The sequence below is a fragment of the Lissotriton helveticus genome, chromosome 2_1 (assembly GCF_964261635.1).
Source record: "Lissotriton helveticus chromosome 2_1, aLisHel1.1, whole genome shotgun sequence".
Classification (NCBI taxonomy): Eukaryota; Metazoa; Chordata; class Amphibia; order Caudata; family Salamandridae; genus Lissotriton; species Lissotriton helveticus.
In genome coordinates this window covers 1,570,832,202-1,570,847,119 of record NC_136059.1, presented here as the reverse complement: position 1 = coordinate 1,570,847,119, position 14,918 = coordinate 1,570,832,202, and the positions used below count along the sequence as shown (strand labels likewise).

Genomic DNA, 14,918 nt, shown 5'->3' with positions numbered 1-14,918 from the left:
GGCGCCCTGTGCCTCCAGCGGTGGGCGCGCTTCACCCCTGTGACAGGGGCTTGTAATTACCACACACAATAGAGCCCCTCTGATGGAAGACCGGCCTCTTACCACTGCTTCTTTTCGGTGCGGTTCTTCTCCGCGCGCCGCCCAGGCTCCCACAGCCCCACTTTTCCCAGCACCTCTCAGTGTGTGAGGCGCTCTCCGGACCACCTCAAGCCGTGGGGGTTTAAGTTTGAGAACATACACGCCGAGCACAGCGGAGCGGCGAGCCCGGCTGGGGGTAAAGTTTGGGGTCGGCGTGGAGCGGGGCTCGCCTGGAGCCGCTGCAGCCCCTCGCTCTCCGTCGTCGGCGCGGAGCCTGCCCCGGGCGGGGAGGGGACAGCGGGGCTGGTGCGGAAGTGGGGGAGGCGGCGGCGGCTGGAGCTCATTTCTGCTGCGCCGCGGCCGGGGCCGGAGGAGGATCCAGGGCGGCACCGGGGCAGAGCGGGCACCGACGGCCCCAGAGCGGCGCAGGGACCCGGGGACAGACGCCCGCTGCACAAAGGAGGCTCCGAGGGCGGACCGGGAGCGGCCCCTGGGCCGGGGGAGGACCCTCCGCGCCGGAGCCCAGGCGCCCGCCCCCGCCGCGCAGCTGGAGCGCGCCGGGTCTGATCCCCGCTACAGTCCCTTCGCCCCGGCTCGGCTGGCGGGCTCCTCCGAGATGCCGACCGCCGACTCCGTGCAGCCCCCCGAGCCGCGCCTCTACCCCCGGCTGCGCCCCGGGGCCCCTCCCGAGCCGCGCCGCAGGGAGTCCCCCAAGCAGCAGTCCGGGGGATCCCCCGGGGCCGGAGGGCTGGAGCACACCCCGCCGCCCCGGCCGGAGCACGGGCAGGCCGCGAGCAGGGAGCCCGGGCTGCGCTCGCCCGAGTCCCCGCTCCCCCCGCAGCAGGACGGCGCCTCTTTCTCGCCCCCCTCGGGGTCCTACTTCCACTCCTTCTCGCCAGGGTCCTCGCCGCCCTTCCTCTTCCCCCTCCTGGAGCCCCCCAGGACCCGTTCCCGGTCCCGTTCCGGGTTCCTGCTTAGTCTACAGCCAGGTGTCCAGCAGCACCCTGGGGGTGCCCACTACCAGCTGGGGTCAAGCCTAGAGGGGACAGGGAGCCCTCACCACTACCAGCACCACCATCAACAGCACCAACCACAGCAACACCTGTTTCATCAGCACCACCAACAGCAGCATCCGCTGTACCCCCCCCAGCATCACCTGGGGGCACCGCCGCCAGGTAAGGCTGCAGGGCACTGGCCCTATAAATAACTATGTTTATTTATTCAGTTGGAAAGTATTGTTTGCGTTTTTGGCTACCCTGTCTATGTTGCAAGAGATCGGTTTTTAGTCGGGGTAAGGGGTACGCTGTTGAATATTGACTCAGGAGTTAGTTTTAGCCGAAAATGCGTAGTTGCTGTCCAAAAACATTCATTAAAGTCAGTTGTCCCATAAGACACTGGCTACTCGAAGCCTAGGCGTGACACTCATGAATGCAAAAGAGTGACTGCTGCAAAGTATGAGACTCGCATCGACTGCTCCAGGGTGTGGGACTCACATTAAATGCCAAGAGTTAATTTGCCGCGTGGTCTGAGACTCACCTCCAGTGTGGGAAAACCTTGAGGTGTCTACTGGTGGTCTGTGTGCCAACCCAACTTGAAGTGTCGTTTGACAGCTTTCTTTCTTTTTTTTTTTTTTAACTAAAGCGTTAATTCTTCAAAACGTGTCTTTTTTTAAAACTTCCTGCTAAACCATGGCTCACTCAAGGCCAGGTGGCGTCCGCCCTCCTTTTCTGCAGAACAGTCTTGCCATTGGGTGTTCCCAAATGTTGACAAGCATGCTTCAGGTCCGTGCATGCTAGTAACGCTCAAACGCAACAGCTGTGTTTCAGGGGGAACATGTGATAACCTACATGAACAAAAGGGGATTTTCTTTTGGCTGTGTGTAGAATTGGCACGTGCACGCATGTTGTTTATTTTTTTGACAGCGCTGCTGGACAGGACGCCGTGCAGCCCATGCTCTGCGGGAGAGGGAGTGGGGAGTAAGGGGCGGGAAAATCTGAAGTTCGTTTTGGGAAATACATGACGCACCTAAATGTTTTCCTCTAGGCATACGCCAGGTACATGGAAGGTGCGGTGGGTTCAGCATTAGGTTTTAAAGTGACAGTTCTGGCGAATTCATCAAGGCGCCTATAATATCAGAAAATAGTCCATATCAGAACGACTACAGGATAAGAGTTGGGCAGCGAAGAGCATGATGGACAGTCAACAGTGCTTCAGATGGGGCAAACCAGAAAGATGTGAGGCAGCAGTAAATGTTAATGAACCTATGCAGGCTCCTCCTAGCAGTTTTTAACGAGGTGGTTCTGGTACTTCTTAGTAATACCTCCCAGTGCAACCACAGCGGGCCTCATGTTAATGTTCAGCAATACTTTTAATGGGGCATTCTTTGCACTATTTTTGATGGGCAGCACCCAGTCACAGATTCATATGTTTAAATATAAAGTATTGTCATACCATGCACCGGAGTCACTGCAAGGGGTGCAGCAGTGTCACATTAGAGTCAACATTCTCAAACTAGCAACGTTGTGTCTTAAAACCTATTGTTTGAAAAAGGCTGGGGAGCTGGTAGAAACCCAGTCGAGATGATGTTTATTTGCACGTTGCACTTTGCATTTTTTCACCAAAATCATTGTTGGAAATTAGTATATTTTGTACTGCTTTGTAGGGGTGATTTGCTCTTGTTTGCTGCTGGAGTGATCAGAGCATGCCATGGAAAGAGGGTGACCCTTCCATATTGGTGTGTTTTTTTTGACAATTAGGTAACATATGATGTACACATTTACTCACCCATAGGTGCTGTCCTTTTATGTGCCCATCCACCATGCAACGAACTATGAGGTCGTTGACTTGCAAATGGATGGTTCCTTCAACTGTACCCAGTGCTTTAAATGGAAAAATAGAAGTGCAGAGTACCAGAGTACCTGCTTGTTTGTGCTGGTACTCTCCCATTAAAAGTATTACATTTCTCTTATGAAGTGCCAATATGTTCCCTTTCAAAATAAAAAAGTGCTGGTACTAAGTACCGGACAGTACTGGCCCATTTAAAGCACTGGCTGTACCATACGTGGTGTGATAGCACATTGCACCGAGTGTTTTGCAACGAGTTAAAGTTTAGATCCTTTATCAAGGAATATTTGCCTCTAGAACCACAATATGTGCTAACACCTTATTTTGAAGTTAGAGAAACACTAACTGCCACAAACTGGCATCATCATCTTGATCAATAACTGTGCTTCAACTGATAGCTTACTGTTACCCATGTTACCTTTTTTAGGTCTGGCCTAAAGACTGTTTTAGCTGTATGGTTACCACATTCTTTCCAAAAATATAGTCAAATAAATCATGCATGCATAAATACAGGGGCTAGGAATCGGCCATCTTTATCCAGTGGTCTGCTGAAGTGTCCTCTGCATTCTGCTTCTGCTCACCACAGCATGCAGCACATAACAGTAGGTAAGCCAACTTCATACATCGGCTTCCCTCACTGTAGTGACCCCATTTTTCCTGATCACATGTGCACACCCATCTAAAAAACGAGTGCACTTTAGTGATAGGGTTGATGAACTGCCGGGCCACTTCTTTCATTTTTGCCCCTTTTTTGCACATTACAGATGTTTTCAAACAGAAACACATTAAAAATATGCACACTTCAAGTCCCAGACCTATTGGTTTTGCCACTGCTCGTTTAGTTTATGTTCTTATTATCCTCATTGTGCAGTCCAATTTTTGGCCCCTTGGCACTTCTTTCCTCACACTCTTTACCTTCTCCAATCCCATATTTATTAGCAGGTGGCACAGCGGTGTTCCGTGCCAGCAGACAGACTCCGAGCTCTGGTTGAGCTTTGGGAGAAGGCCTGGTTCGGACCGGTGGGCAGCGCGAGGCTGCTTTGGTGCTTTGAGTGTATCCACCTCCAAGAAGTCTAGTGGTGCACCCTCAGTTCACCCTAGTGCCTGGCGACCGACAACAGTGTACGCTATATAAAGAAACTCGGTCCCTTAATTCTGGTGTGTCCCAATTGAATCAAAAGCAAGAGGCCACCTACCTCCAGAGCTGGAATTCTTTGCTAAATAGTGCATTCGTTTGTCCCCGCTGGACACTTGTGAGTCACGAGATTACGGCGCCGTGACTCGGGGTTTGGATGTATTGTGCCACACAGAGCTTCATTCTTCCTAATAAAAAAAGTATATATACAGGAGTAGGCCCAATTTCAGCCAGACAGCCATCTTAAAGGGCTAAAAACAGTATTTGCACATTGTGTCTCCTGCCTTAGTAAGTAATTCTTTTTGAAGTTGTTTAGACATAGGGATGATATTGTATTTTATTGTGTCCAGGTTTTCAGCGGGAGCAGGGCCTGTTGTAGGGTTCTAGCAAGACTTAAAAAAAAAAAGATGTCATTTAACAAAATTAAAAAATGAAAGTTCTGACGATTACACTCCGTTTAGGAGTTTGGACACTTAAACGTGAATTTGTAATTCCTTTGCCTTGATCAATGGGTGGCGCTATATTGTGCACCTGCTGTGTTAATTTGAAATATCGGCAGTTGGAAATCCTGAATTAAAAAAAAAAAAAAGTTTCCAGCTCCCTATTGCACCAACAGTCAACCTTTGTAAACACCTGTCTAGTTGGAGAGTTGAAACACAGTGTGAGTCTTTTTCTGTATTGCCAGCAGCATGGAGGCAAGCCAAATGTGCTGTTTATACCCTGCCAGAGCTATGTATGAATATGAAGCGCTTCCTACCCGTGGTAAAGTGCAGAAGCACTTTGTGAATAGGTAATATGCTATGTTGTGACAGTGCAATGGATAGAAGAATGTGTGTCATCAAATGGCCGTCCTGGGTTGTGCAGCAGCCATACATAGGGACTAGAGTTGTGCTGTTGTTAGATTTTGACTCTGCACCTGTGCAGAACCTTGAAGCTATATGGCCATCTAGACTCTGAGAGGGTGGAGATGTAGAATAGAAAAATGTTGCGAGGTAAATTAGGGGTGGAGGACCCTTGATTTTAATTAAAAATACGTGGTAGGGTGTTGGCCTAAGTCATTGCTTTAGCTGTCAGTCATCTTCACTCTCTGTGCAAAAGAACATAAGGAATTGTCCAGCAGAGATCTTTAGTTAAGCCTCCATTTTAGCCACAGGATGTAGTCTGTGACCTTGATTGCATGAATCTGAACTCTTTCATTTGTCGCACCCCACCCAACATACATCAGAGCACGGTCACCAGCAACTTTGCCTCTTGACACCACAACAGGTGTCCTTTCTTAGGGTCCTTGACTTAGCACTTCTTTGGTCATCCGAGGCCTGATTCTGACATTGATCTTTCTAGATTCTGTAAAATAGCAGTGGTGCCAGTCGAAAATGGGCTGTTTATTTGAAGAGCAGAGTTTTTGCCTCTAAACCATCCAGTCCACTGAAAGTCTTGGCGTCGCTGTCGCCGGCTTTGTTCAGTTTGTTCAGAAAAGGTACTCAGGAGAGAGTCAGCACACTTCACTGTTAAGGTCCTTGAGATGACGTCAGCTGCTTTTGTCAAGAGATGATTTTGAGTAAATGGTCACGTGTCAGTTGCTCTAGTGGTTTCCTCTTGAAAAATTTCCATCAGTCCTGCTGTTCACACCACCTTCCTTCTAAATGCTTCCTTGCTCCTAGGTTAGAGTGTTCCACTGCAGGGATTCCTCGCTCCCTCACAGTGCTCTCCTTAGAGTTGCTCCAGATCAAAGGCGGATACTGAAATGTAAAGTCCGAACCCCAAAAATAGATGCCTGTGTCCACCACCAACAACCATTGGTACAATTTGCGCACTGTTTCAAACAGTCCTTAAAAAGAAGACAGACACAAAAAATATGTAGTGGATCCATGTTGCGGGGTCTTTGAACATCCTTCTGACCTGATATCCATGATGTCGCCACTGATGTATGTCACTAAAAAGCATTGGTGAGGGGACGCATATCTTTTTAATTGTGTGGCGTTTTTTTCGGCTTTGGGGCTACTTTGATCTATTTTTTCCAAATATTATAGCACTCCACATTCAAATGTAGCAAATTCGTTTATAATATTAAGAACACTACATGTTTAAGTGTAACTGTGCCTTAAATTCTATTACCTTCATTCCCCCTGTAGCATTACGTTGATAAAGCGAATCCTGCTGACTTGGATCGTTAGCACCCATACCCACAGTTTCACCCAGTCCATGCAAATACTTATTCTCACTTCCTGCCTGTGTTTTGCCCCCTACCCTGACCTGGAAAGGAATGCAGCAATTACTCCCTGTATTCTAAGCACCCCGACAGGCTGAGCCAATATGAGAATTTCATGCAGGCTTAAAAAGTCTTCCCTCTCATTGGAGAATTGAGAGTGAACCCGAGCCAATCAGGTTATTCGGACTGCAGTCTATAATTGCTAGTTTAAGACTGCATTAGAGTCTCTCAGAACAAACTATTCATGCAAAACTCTGATTATGTACCATTAGAAGCTGCTGGTGGGTGAGGCGAGACAAAATGGTGAGATTGCTGTGACATGGATTTGGAAATGCCTTTATTGACTTTGAAGCTGGTCAGCCTCACCGGGTGATTGTTAAACTGCCTGTGCGTGCTCACCACTGGCGATGGTCCATACATACCATATTTGACTGGTTCTGTAGTGGTGTTCCGGACTATTTAAGTCCTCAGAGCAATTCCTTTTTTTTGGTGTGCCCAATATATTCATTATTAAGGGTGGACTGCCATTAATTGGGCAGTACAGTGTGCCAGTGAATTGATATATGGGGTGGAAGCTGTGTTTGCGTAAGTATACATGTAATGCTGAATTTAAAACTGACATGTACCAATGTGATGCGCCACTATCTACATGTTATTACCCAGTGGGATGATTGGACTGTCATCCGGCCCACCCATGTTTCACCCACCAAGCTGTCAGCTATTTCTTAATTTTTTTTATCCGTTGTTTTATATAGCACAAACTTGACCGAAGGTATCGGGTATCAGAGCGCTTTTCATGAGCACCAATTGTTACGTAAGGACACATTCATTTTTGTTAGGCACGGGAGATTAAGTGATTTGCCAAGAATCACAGGATGTTGAGCGTCCTTGCCAAGACGCGAACCCAGTTCCCCAGATTTGAAGTTGACCGCTCTAGCCATTAGGCCACATCCTCTCCATATCCTCTTTATCTAAATTATAACATTTCTAACCTATGCTTTTGGTCTTGTTCTTGTGTTTTGCTTTATTCAGTTAGCAATGATATTATTTTTTTACGCGTGGTGAAGTAACTTCGTCATAGAAAAAACATTGTCATAAAAAATAATATGCCCTAAGAGATTATTTTTTTGCATAGTTTGACTCCTTTGAAAAAGGGGGCTGATTTGCGGGCCTAGAATTAATGTCATGAAGTGTGTCCACTCCGAGCACCACACTGAGCCATTATATTGCCCCGGTTTGTAATGCAGTGGATTTAAACTCCGCTCCCCCAGCTCGAATGGTTTAAAAGACAATTCGTATTTCTCTGTTCAGTTTGGATCGAGCAGTTCCGTATTATACTCTTTCTGATACGTTTTGCTTCTGAGACATGGGGTATTTTCTTCTGGTAATGAATGCTTACCATGAGGCGCCCTGGGGGCAGTTTTACATTTAATCATTTCTTAAAATCAGATACAAACAAATATTGATTCTGTCAGTAGGTCTCAGCTTTGGGACCTGTTGCATTTGCCAATGGTTTTCAGCAATGCTGTGCAACAGTCCTTATGCTGAGCAGCACAGCTAAGAGTAACCAAAAAAAAGCGTTGTGACTCAGTAGCCTTTTTTCTTATTTACAAATCTGAATTGGATCGGAAAATAAGAACGTAGCGTAAAAGTGTCTTTTAAAAAAAAAATATATATATATTCTTTGAGGTGGGGGAAAGCAACACAGTGTGCAGGTGGGGAAGGAAGCAAAATGGGGCAAAGCAACAAGAAGGGCAGAGGGTGGAAGCAACATGGATGATGGGGGAAGCCAATTGGGTGAGAGAGAGGAACTTGGAGCATGGGGGAAAGAGAAGCACATGGGCTACAGAAAGGAATGTGGAGCTGTTGGCAGGAACTTATGTGCTATAGACACGGAGCATGACAGAGGGGGCAAGAACAGTATATAAGGAAGACAACTGGAAAACACATGTACTCTTGTAGAGTGCTTAACCAAAAAGAAAAAAATTGTGCTTTAAAAGTGAGCAGTGAATGAGCACAAGTAATGCATCCATGTTTCAGGGAAGGGACATACACAAGTAAAGGAAGTGAAGCACACACAAGCTGACAACAAATCAACCAATGGTAAGCAGTGGGTGGGCTCTATGCCAACAGTAAACAGACAGTAGGTCTTTCGACAACAGACAGTTTGCTTTGTCTGGTACGAGATACCTAAAAATGTCAACCACCTGCTCACTTTCTTTTTACCAGAGCCTATCAACCTGTGTTTCTCGTCGTCTTGGTGTGGTAAGACTTGCATGCAAATCAAACCCTTTTTTTACTATAAGTTATTTTGTTGTGGTGCATTGTAACTTTGGTACAGTCTGGAAAACTTGACTTGTATTTGCTTGTGTACTGTGTAATTTAGTTTTATTTCGGGACTTTTTGATTAGGGCATGGAGTGCTAGTTAGGATTTTTCCTCAGTGAATGGGTTCTAAATTATTGTTTTCAAAACCATTGTGGAAGGGAGTGCTCAGAGAATATGTTGCCATTTCCTTTGGAAAAAAGCTATATTGTTTGTTGTTATTCCTTCTGTATGTAAGAATATAAAGAATAAAACAGACAACATTCGTAGAGTATGAGACCTTTTAAATGACGATAGCAAACATTGCCTGCAGGCTCTCAAAAACGTCATAACCTGTAGACAAGCACAGCTGGCACGAGGTTAGTGGATTAATGTGAGCAGTGCATAGATCTGTGTGTAGCCTGCTGGTCACAGTCGACCCTTGCATTTTAGGCTTTGCTATCTCATTCTTCCAAAGCTGATTTAAGAGTGAGTATTGCTCAGGTGTTTTAATATAAATCCGAGTGCCAATTGCCACTACATAAAATATTGGTATTATTAATCAGGGGTATGATGCCAAGAGATAATGGGAAGCGAATATGTGCAGGAGTCGTTGCATTATCATCCAGTTTACAGTAGACACAGTGAGGGATTCTTGGATCAAAACTATGTTTGGACTTGAGGAGACAGGACTATATTGTGGCTAGACTCAGGCCTACTTCTGGTTTATGGTTTCACCTTAACACGCTTAATTCGTTCATACCAGCCAAGCTGTGGCATTTGACAGGAACTGGTAAACTTACCTGTCCCTGTGAGCAAGGGTATATTTGTCCTCTCTCTGGCAAAGGTAAGGAGGGGTGAAATACGGTGCATGGAAAAAGGAGGGCATAAAGCCTATGAAGCTGTCCTAAGTATACTTCGAGAATTTTCCCGATCTTTTTTGCCATCTCTCAATGCTTGCTGCATCTCAAGGGCTTCCGTATCAAATGCAAAAATCAGCCTACTTGTGTGATCAGCGAAAAACCCCACGAGACAACCAACCATATTGTGTGCATTTCAAAGGTAAGGTGAGAGGAAAGGGCTTCCTACTTTTATCCGCAACATCCCACCGCCATCTTGGCCCTGAGGTTTGTTAGACGATAGCTATCCAGTGATTGGGCATCAGGGATCCACAACCTCAATGCTGCGGTGATGGTCCAGTACGGGCAGGCATAGACAGCCCAGTCGCAAGACTCGCAGGACTGCAAACCGCACCAAGCGCAATAGGGTTATGGAAATAATTGTTCTGTTGCTTGCAATGGCGCACACTACCTCGTGAGGTAGGTTAGTTTCTGCCATTGCATCTATCTAAACAAGTATTTTCCAAAATCACTAGATCTGACTTGCACTTTGAGTCCTTGCTAAAAGATTTAAAACAGCCTGTTGCTGTGAAAAAAGACGAACCGAAGACAAATACTTTCTGTATGTAATTCTTTTATAAGAAACAGAATGTAATAATGCATGATGGTTCATTTTATTTTTGAGATGAAAGATAGTCCTTTCTGCTTTACAGTGAAATCACTCTAGGGAAGTACACCAAACAGCCAATAGTAAGTTGTGAGAAGGATATACTGCTGGGTGGAGTGATAACTCACATGTATATTTTAAAGTGTAGGTAACAGTAGGTATCCTACAGTTGTGCTATCAAGCCCGACCTAAAAACTTGTGTTACCTGGAGACTCATTGGAGCTATCCAAAAATGTATAAACTGACCCCCCCCCTCTCCTGCCAAAAATCACTCAAAGGAACTCTACTTCTTGCTGCTTTTACTACCCCCAAAAAACCGCACCAATAAGCCTTTGGAATGTTTTTGTTGGCCCTGTGCTTAAAATACAGCAGTGTAGCCTGTCGGATTTCTTTCAGCTATTGAGTGAAATCCAACTCTTTCACTGAATACTTTGAAGGAAATAACACAATGGTGGGGGGTATAATATAAAATATGTTTTATTCTGTTTGTTTTTTGCTTACAATAACAGGAATACACTTTTCTATGATGTTTAAACAGCGCCGAGCAGTCTTGCTGGAGATGGAGAAGTGATCCAAACTTAACACAAAAATGTACATGTGAAGGACCCCCCCACCCTGCTGAGCAAAACATCCTGTTAAAGCACTGCATGGTACCAACCCTGTAAACAACTTGAAAAGAGCTCATTCTTAATGTAGTAACTGAATTTAGTGCGTTACTGTGAGAGCGGAGCATTCTGAAAACTGCTCTCGCAATTTTCTGATTATTTTACTACTATGGCAGTCATCTACCTATGGACATAGCCCTTATTCATATATACACCTACCTCTTTCGACTGGAAAATCCTGATTTTCTTTAAATAAAAAAATATCGTAATTTACTGTTCTACCTGTTAAAATGATCTCCCCTCATGTGCAAGTCTAAGTGGGAATTAAATTCCCATAATTTATGTTCTTTTTATTTTTGGTCTCCCTCATAGGTGTTTCGAAATGCAGGCATGTTTGTTTCATCCTCCCAACCGACTTGCATCATTTAAACTTCTTGTCTAGGACCCCACGTTCCGTTCATGTGGCCTTTCCTGTTCCCACGCCTGCTTTTCTTTCAAACTTCCCAGTCACAGCTGGGAATTATTGTGTACTTATTTTTTAGCTCTTGGGTATTTAGCACACTCACTGTCTCGAAGAGACATGTGTTTAATCTGTGGCCTTCAGCCCGCCCACAGGTTTCCCATTTGCTCGCTCCATCGTCTGTCTCATATTCTTTGTCACCATTTGTTCCTGGCATGCATGGTCATGCCTATTCTTGTGCTTAGCACATGTGTAGTCTCTGTTCATTATCCATGTGTTTGGGTACTAGGTGTCTGTGTGCATGTGTTTACACTATACGTGGTCGGGCAATGGTGTTTATAGCTGGAAAATAGACCTCAAATGAATCAGGTATGTGTTATCACAGGACATGTCAGAGTTTCTAGTGTACCTGAGTCTTCTGCTGTAATTGCGTAGTCATGTTTCTCCTGTGCAAAATGATCGAACTGTTCCTGTCTCACCTTGTTGCTTCTCATTTCATTAGGTGGGAATTATTTCTTCAAATTTCTCCAGTCAGGAAACATTCTACTTTTTCCGCATTCACCACTAAATTGTTTCCATGCAGCATTTTTGCTTAACTAACTTGAATTCTCTTCAAAGGAGACAACATGGCTAAGCCACATTCACCTTCACAAGGCCAATAGCTCGGGCATTGCAGAGACGTATTGGCTTTGCCAATGCTTGCCATTAGTGTACAGTGACCATTGTAGTAAGTAGCTCAGAGGGTCAGATTGTGTCTTAAGTAAATATAAACACAGGGCCCATGTCATGAAGAACTGCCAAATGGCCCAGTTGCTTGAGCCCAAAACATTAAAAGATGAGCTGGGCTGTGAAAGATTATTTTGGAAATTCTCCAATACCAGGACAGCCTAGGTGTCCTCTTCATACCGCTTCTGCAGGGCCGCTTGTACAGGCTGCACATGCTTGGCAGGAAGAGCTGTAAATATGATCGCACTGCCAGGGAATGCGCCAGGGCAGACTGCATGACATGACTGCACTGCATTCCGCCATACCTTCACAGCAGTGTAACCGGCCCGTCCTGCTGCATTTATTTCTCCACAAATCCTGCTGCAAACCTGGCCGGCTTTTCAGTCCTTCTGGTTTCCTCATCTGGCCGGGTTGTGGTATCCCTCTCTCCAGTTATTTCTTTGTTTACCCCCCTTTGCCCCAAGAACGTCCCTAGCTCTCACAGTTTTAAGCTGTAGGAAAAAGAAAATGACTAATCTGGTCTCGCGCTTGTCACAAGTAATAGAAATAGAAGGATGACAAGGCTGCCTATAGCCACAGTTCAGCCTGGCACAGTTAGTGCAACACGTGCCTTAAAATAGAAGAAATGCTAGCCGGGGCGCACTAAGCGCTTGCAAAACTCATTTTCAGTGGTTTGAACCTTTGGTTCTCTTTATTAGTGTTGACACGTAAACAAGATACCTCCAACGTCTTTTATATCTGGCCTACAGATAAGATTGTTTTTTGGCCACTCCCTAAACATGCCCTCCTACCCCAAGAACCAGTATCTGCACAGATGCCAGTTTCATGAACTGGTGATGGTGGAAATGCAAAGACACCCGGTAAAATTTCAGCTGTAATTGTAGAATACATATTTAGTTAACCTTCACTGTGGGGGTCATTCCCGAGGTTTGTAATATAAATATTAGGTTGTTCAAGCTCTCCACGAGTAAGAAGAACTGAATTGAAAAACGTAGCAAGGGATTAACTCACGTAGTGATATTAAAAATCAATTCCCTTCAGACCTGCCTGTGTCCTACTGTGATGTTGCAAGGTTAACCGGCAAGCTGCCTATGAGACTTTCTGTCAAGGTGCTCTTAAATAGGTTATCTTTCCAAAAAGGGGCCATGAAGCTCCCACAGAATATTGCAACTTCCTCTCCAAAGCTCTTGATTTTAGATTTCTAATAATTGACTTTCAAAATGTTTTTCTTGCAGTATTAAAGGAGTGTTTGAGATCCATTGGCACCAAGAGGGAGCGGGTTGTTTTGCGGTCCTAATTTAGGATGCCAGTTTACAGATGACACGTCTGGCTGACCAATGGGAGAGCTGATGTCTCTTTACTGCTGTGCTATGTGGACACTTTGGGATTACCTCTCAACGCAATGCTGGTCCCATCTCCATTGAAGGCATTGAGGAGAGAAGGTTTTGTCAAAGCCGCTTGCCTAACGACTAGATTGGTGCGAGAGGTAGCAGCTAAAGCGGTCTGGGTCTCCCATATCCTTGGTGAGGTCCGCAAACCAACCCCTCATCTGTGACAGATGATGGTCACTTCCTTTGGGCCTAATTACGAGTTTGGCTGTGCAGGAGCGGACTGCCACGCCAGTAGCCCGCTCCTTCACCTTCACAACCAGTGTGCACACCACCTGGCAGATTATGACTGTTTTACTCCTGGTGAGCGGTTCTGTGGCATTCTCATGGCGGTGCCTATGAATGGGAATGTCAAAGACAGTACCTGCACGGCATGGACTGGTGCAGTCCATGCTGTGCAGGTACTGGGTTGCATGCACACAGAGGGGCAAAACATTTGACACCCTGCATGCACCACATGGCACAGAGGCACAAAGGGGGCCCTGTACATGGTTTTCATGGAGTAGAAACCGCCATGAAAACTGTGGTGGAGAGGAAACTCGTAATTAGCTTGGCGGGACCGTGACAGTCCCACCAAGCATATTGCGGACTCAAGGCTACTGCCAGGGATCATAGATCCCTGGTGGTTGCGACAGTGCGATGGCTGTCGAACCACCCTAGTTGTAATAGGGCGGTCGGACCGCCGGTGCAGTGGTGGCTGGACTGCTACCACTGCACCCCCGTGAGTGTGGCGGACCTTGGACCACCAGACTCGTAATCAGACCCTTTGTCATGGAACCAGGTGAAGTAATCTCTTGCTATGATGGACACTCTCCAACTCCACGTATCCGTGCGACCCCTGTGTTGTCGGCTTCAGCTGCCATGCAAGGTTTCCCAGCCTCATTCAGGGTCCAGAGCAAGCCTGCCAAGGTGAAGCTGAGGCGCAAACCTAACAAGTGAATAGTTAGCGGAGCCTGAGAAAGGAATATGTGGACTAATCTGGAGTGTCGCGGATTGAGTTACTAACCTCCTCGCTCCTCAAAGTCGGTACCATCAATGGAACCTTTTCAAAACCATTTGATGCCAAAACACTTGTTCAGGGCAAAATTGTGGGTGTTACTGCTGGTACCTGGAGCACAACATCCCGACGCACAAACACTCAGCAGCATCAGCCTTCTAAAAATCCTCAAAGTTTTTCACAACTAGTCTGTAAATTTGCTTTGTACAGCTGCCAGTTCCTTGACAGCCGCTGCAGCCAACGTTACAAGTTCAGAGTCCAGCACTCCCAGTTATCTTCAAAGCAAAGTTACTTTATTACCTTCCAGAGCCCAGACGGGGCAAACAACACAGTTACAGTCCGACGTTCAGGGCTTTCGCTGGTTCTTATGTTACGACCGAGACAAAGCACTGCTCGTGCCTTGCCAAGATTCACGCCGCCCCAGCAGTTAGTGTGAAATGGCACTTATTGGCTTCTCTCCATAGTCGGGACGCCCGTAAGACTTTTATGCCCATGAGTTATTTCCAGTCGCCCTGTCTGTGTATATTCGAGTTACCTGTGGCTGGCTGTGTATGGTTTGTGCCTCTGTGCTGTCTGTTTGCATTGGTACATGCATGCCTGTTGATGTCTTTTTGCTTGTCTCTGGGTACTGGCAAATATATTTCTTCAGGACTAGACCAAGTCTTGA

The 14,918-nt window shown here is 46.1% G+C and overlaps 1 protein-coding gene across 1 annotated transcript in view; it reads left to right on the top strand.

The window, feature by feature from the left end:
- The first annotated feature begins 230 nt into the window (after positions 1-230).
- The window catches only part of RNF38 (ring finger protein 38), a 745,333-nt gene continuing 730,645 nt past the window's right edge, over positions 231-14,918 (top strand). The window contains exon 1 of the mRNA XM_078676542.1: positions 231-1,253. Coding sequence (XP_078532668.1) covers positions 695-1,253 — 559 coding nt within the window. The 5' untranslated portion in view covers positions 231-694. The remainder of the gene's footprint in view (positions 1,254-14,918) is intronic.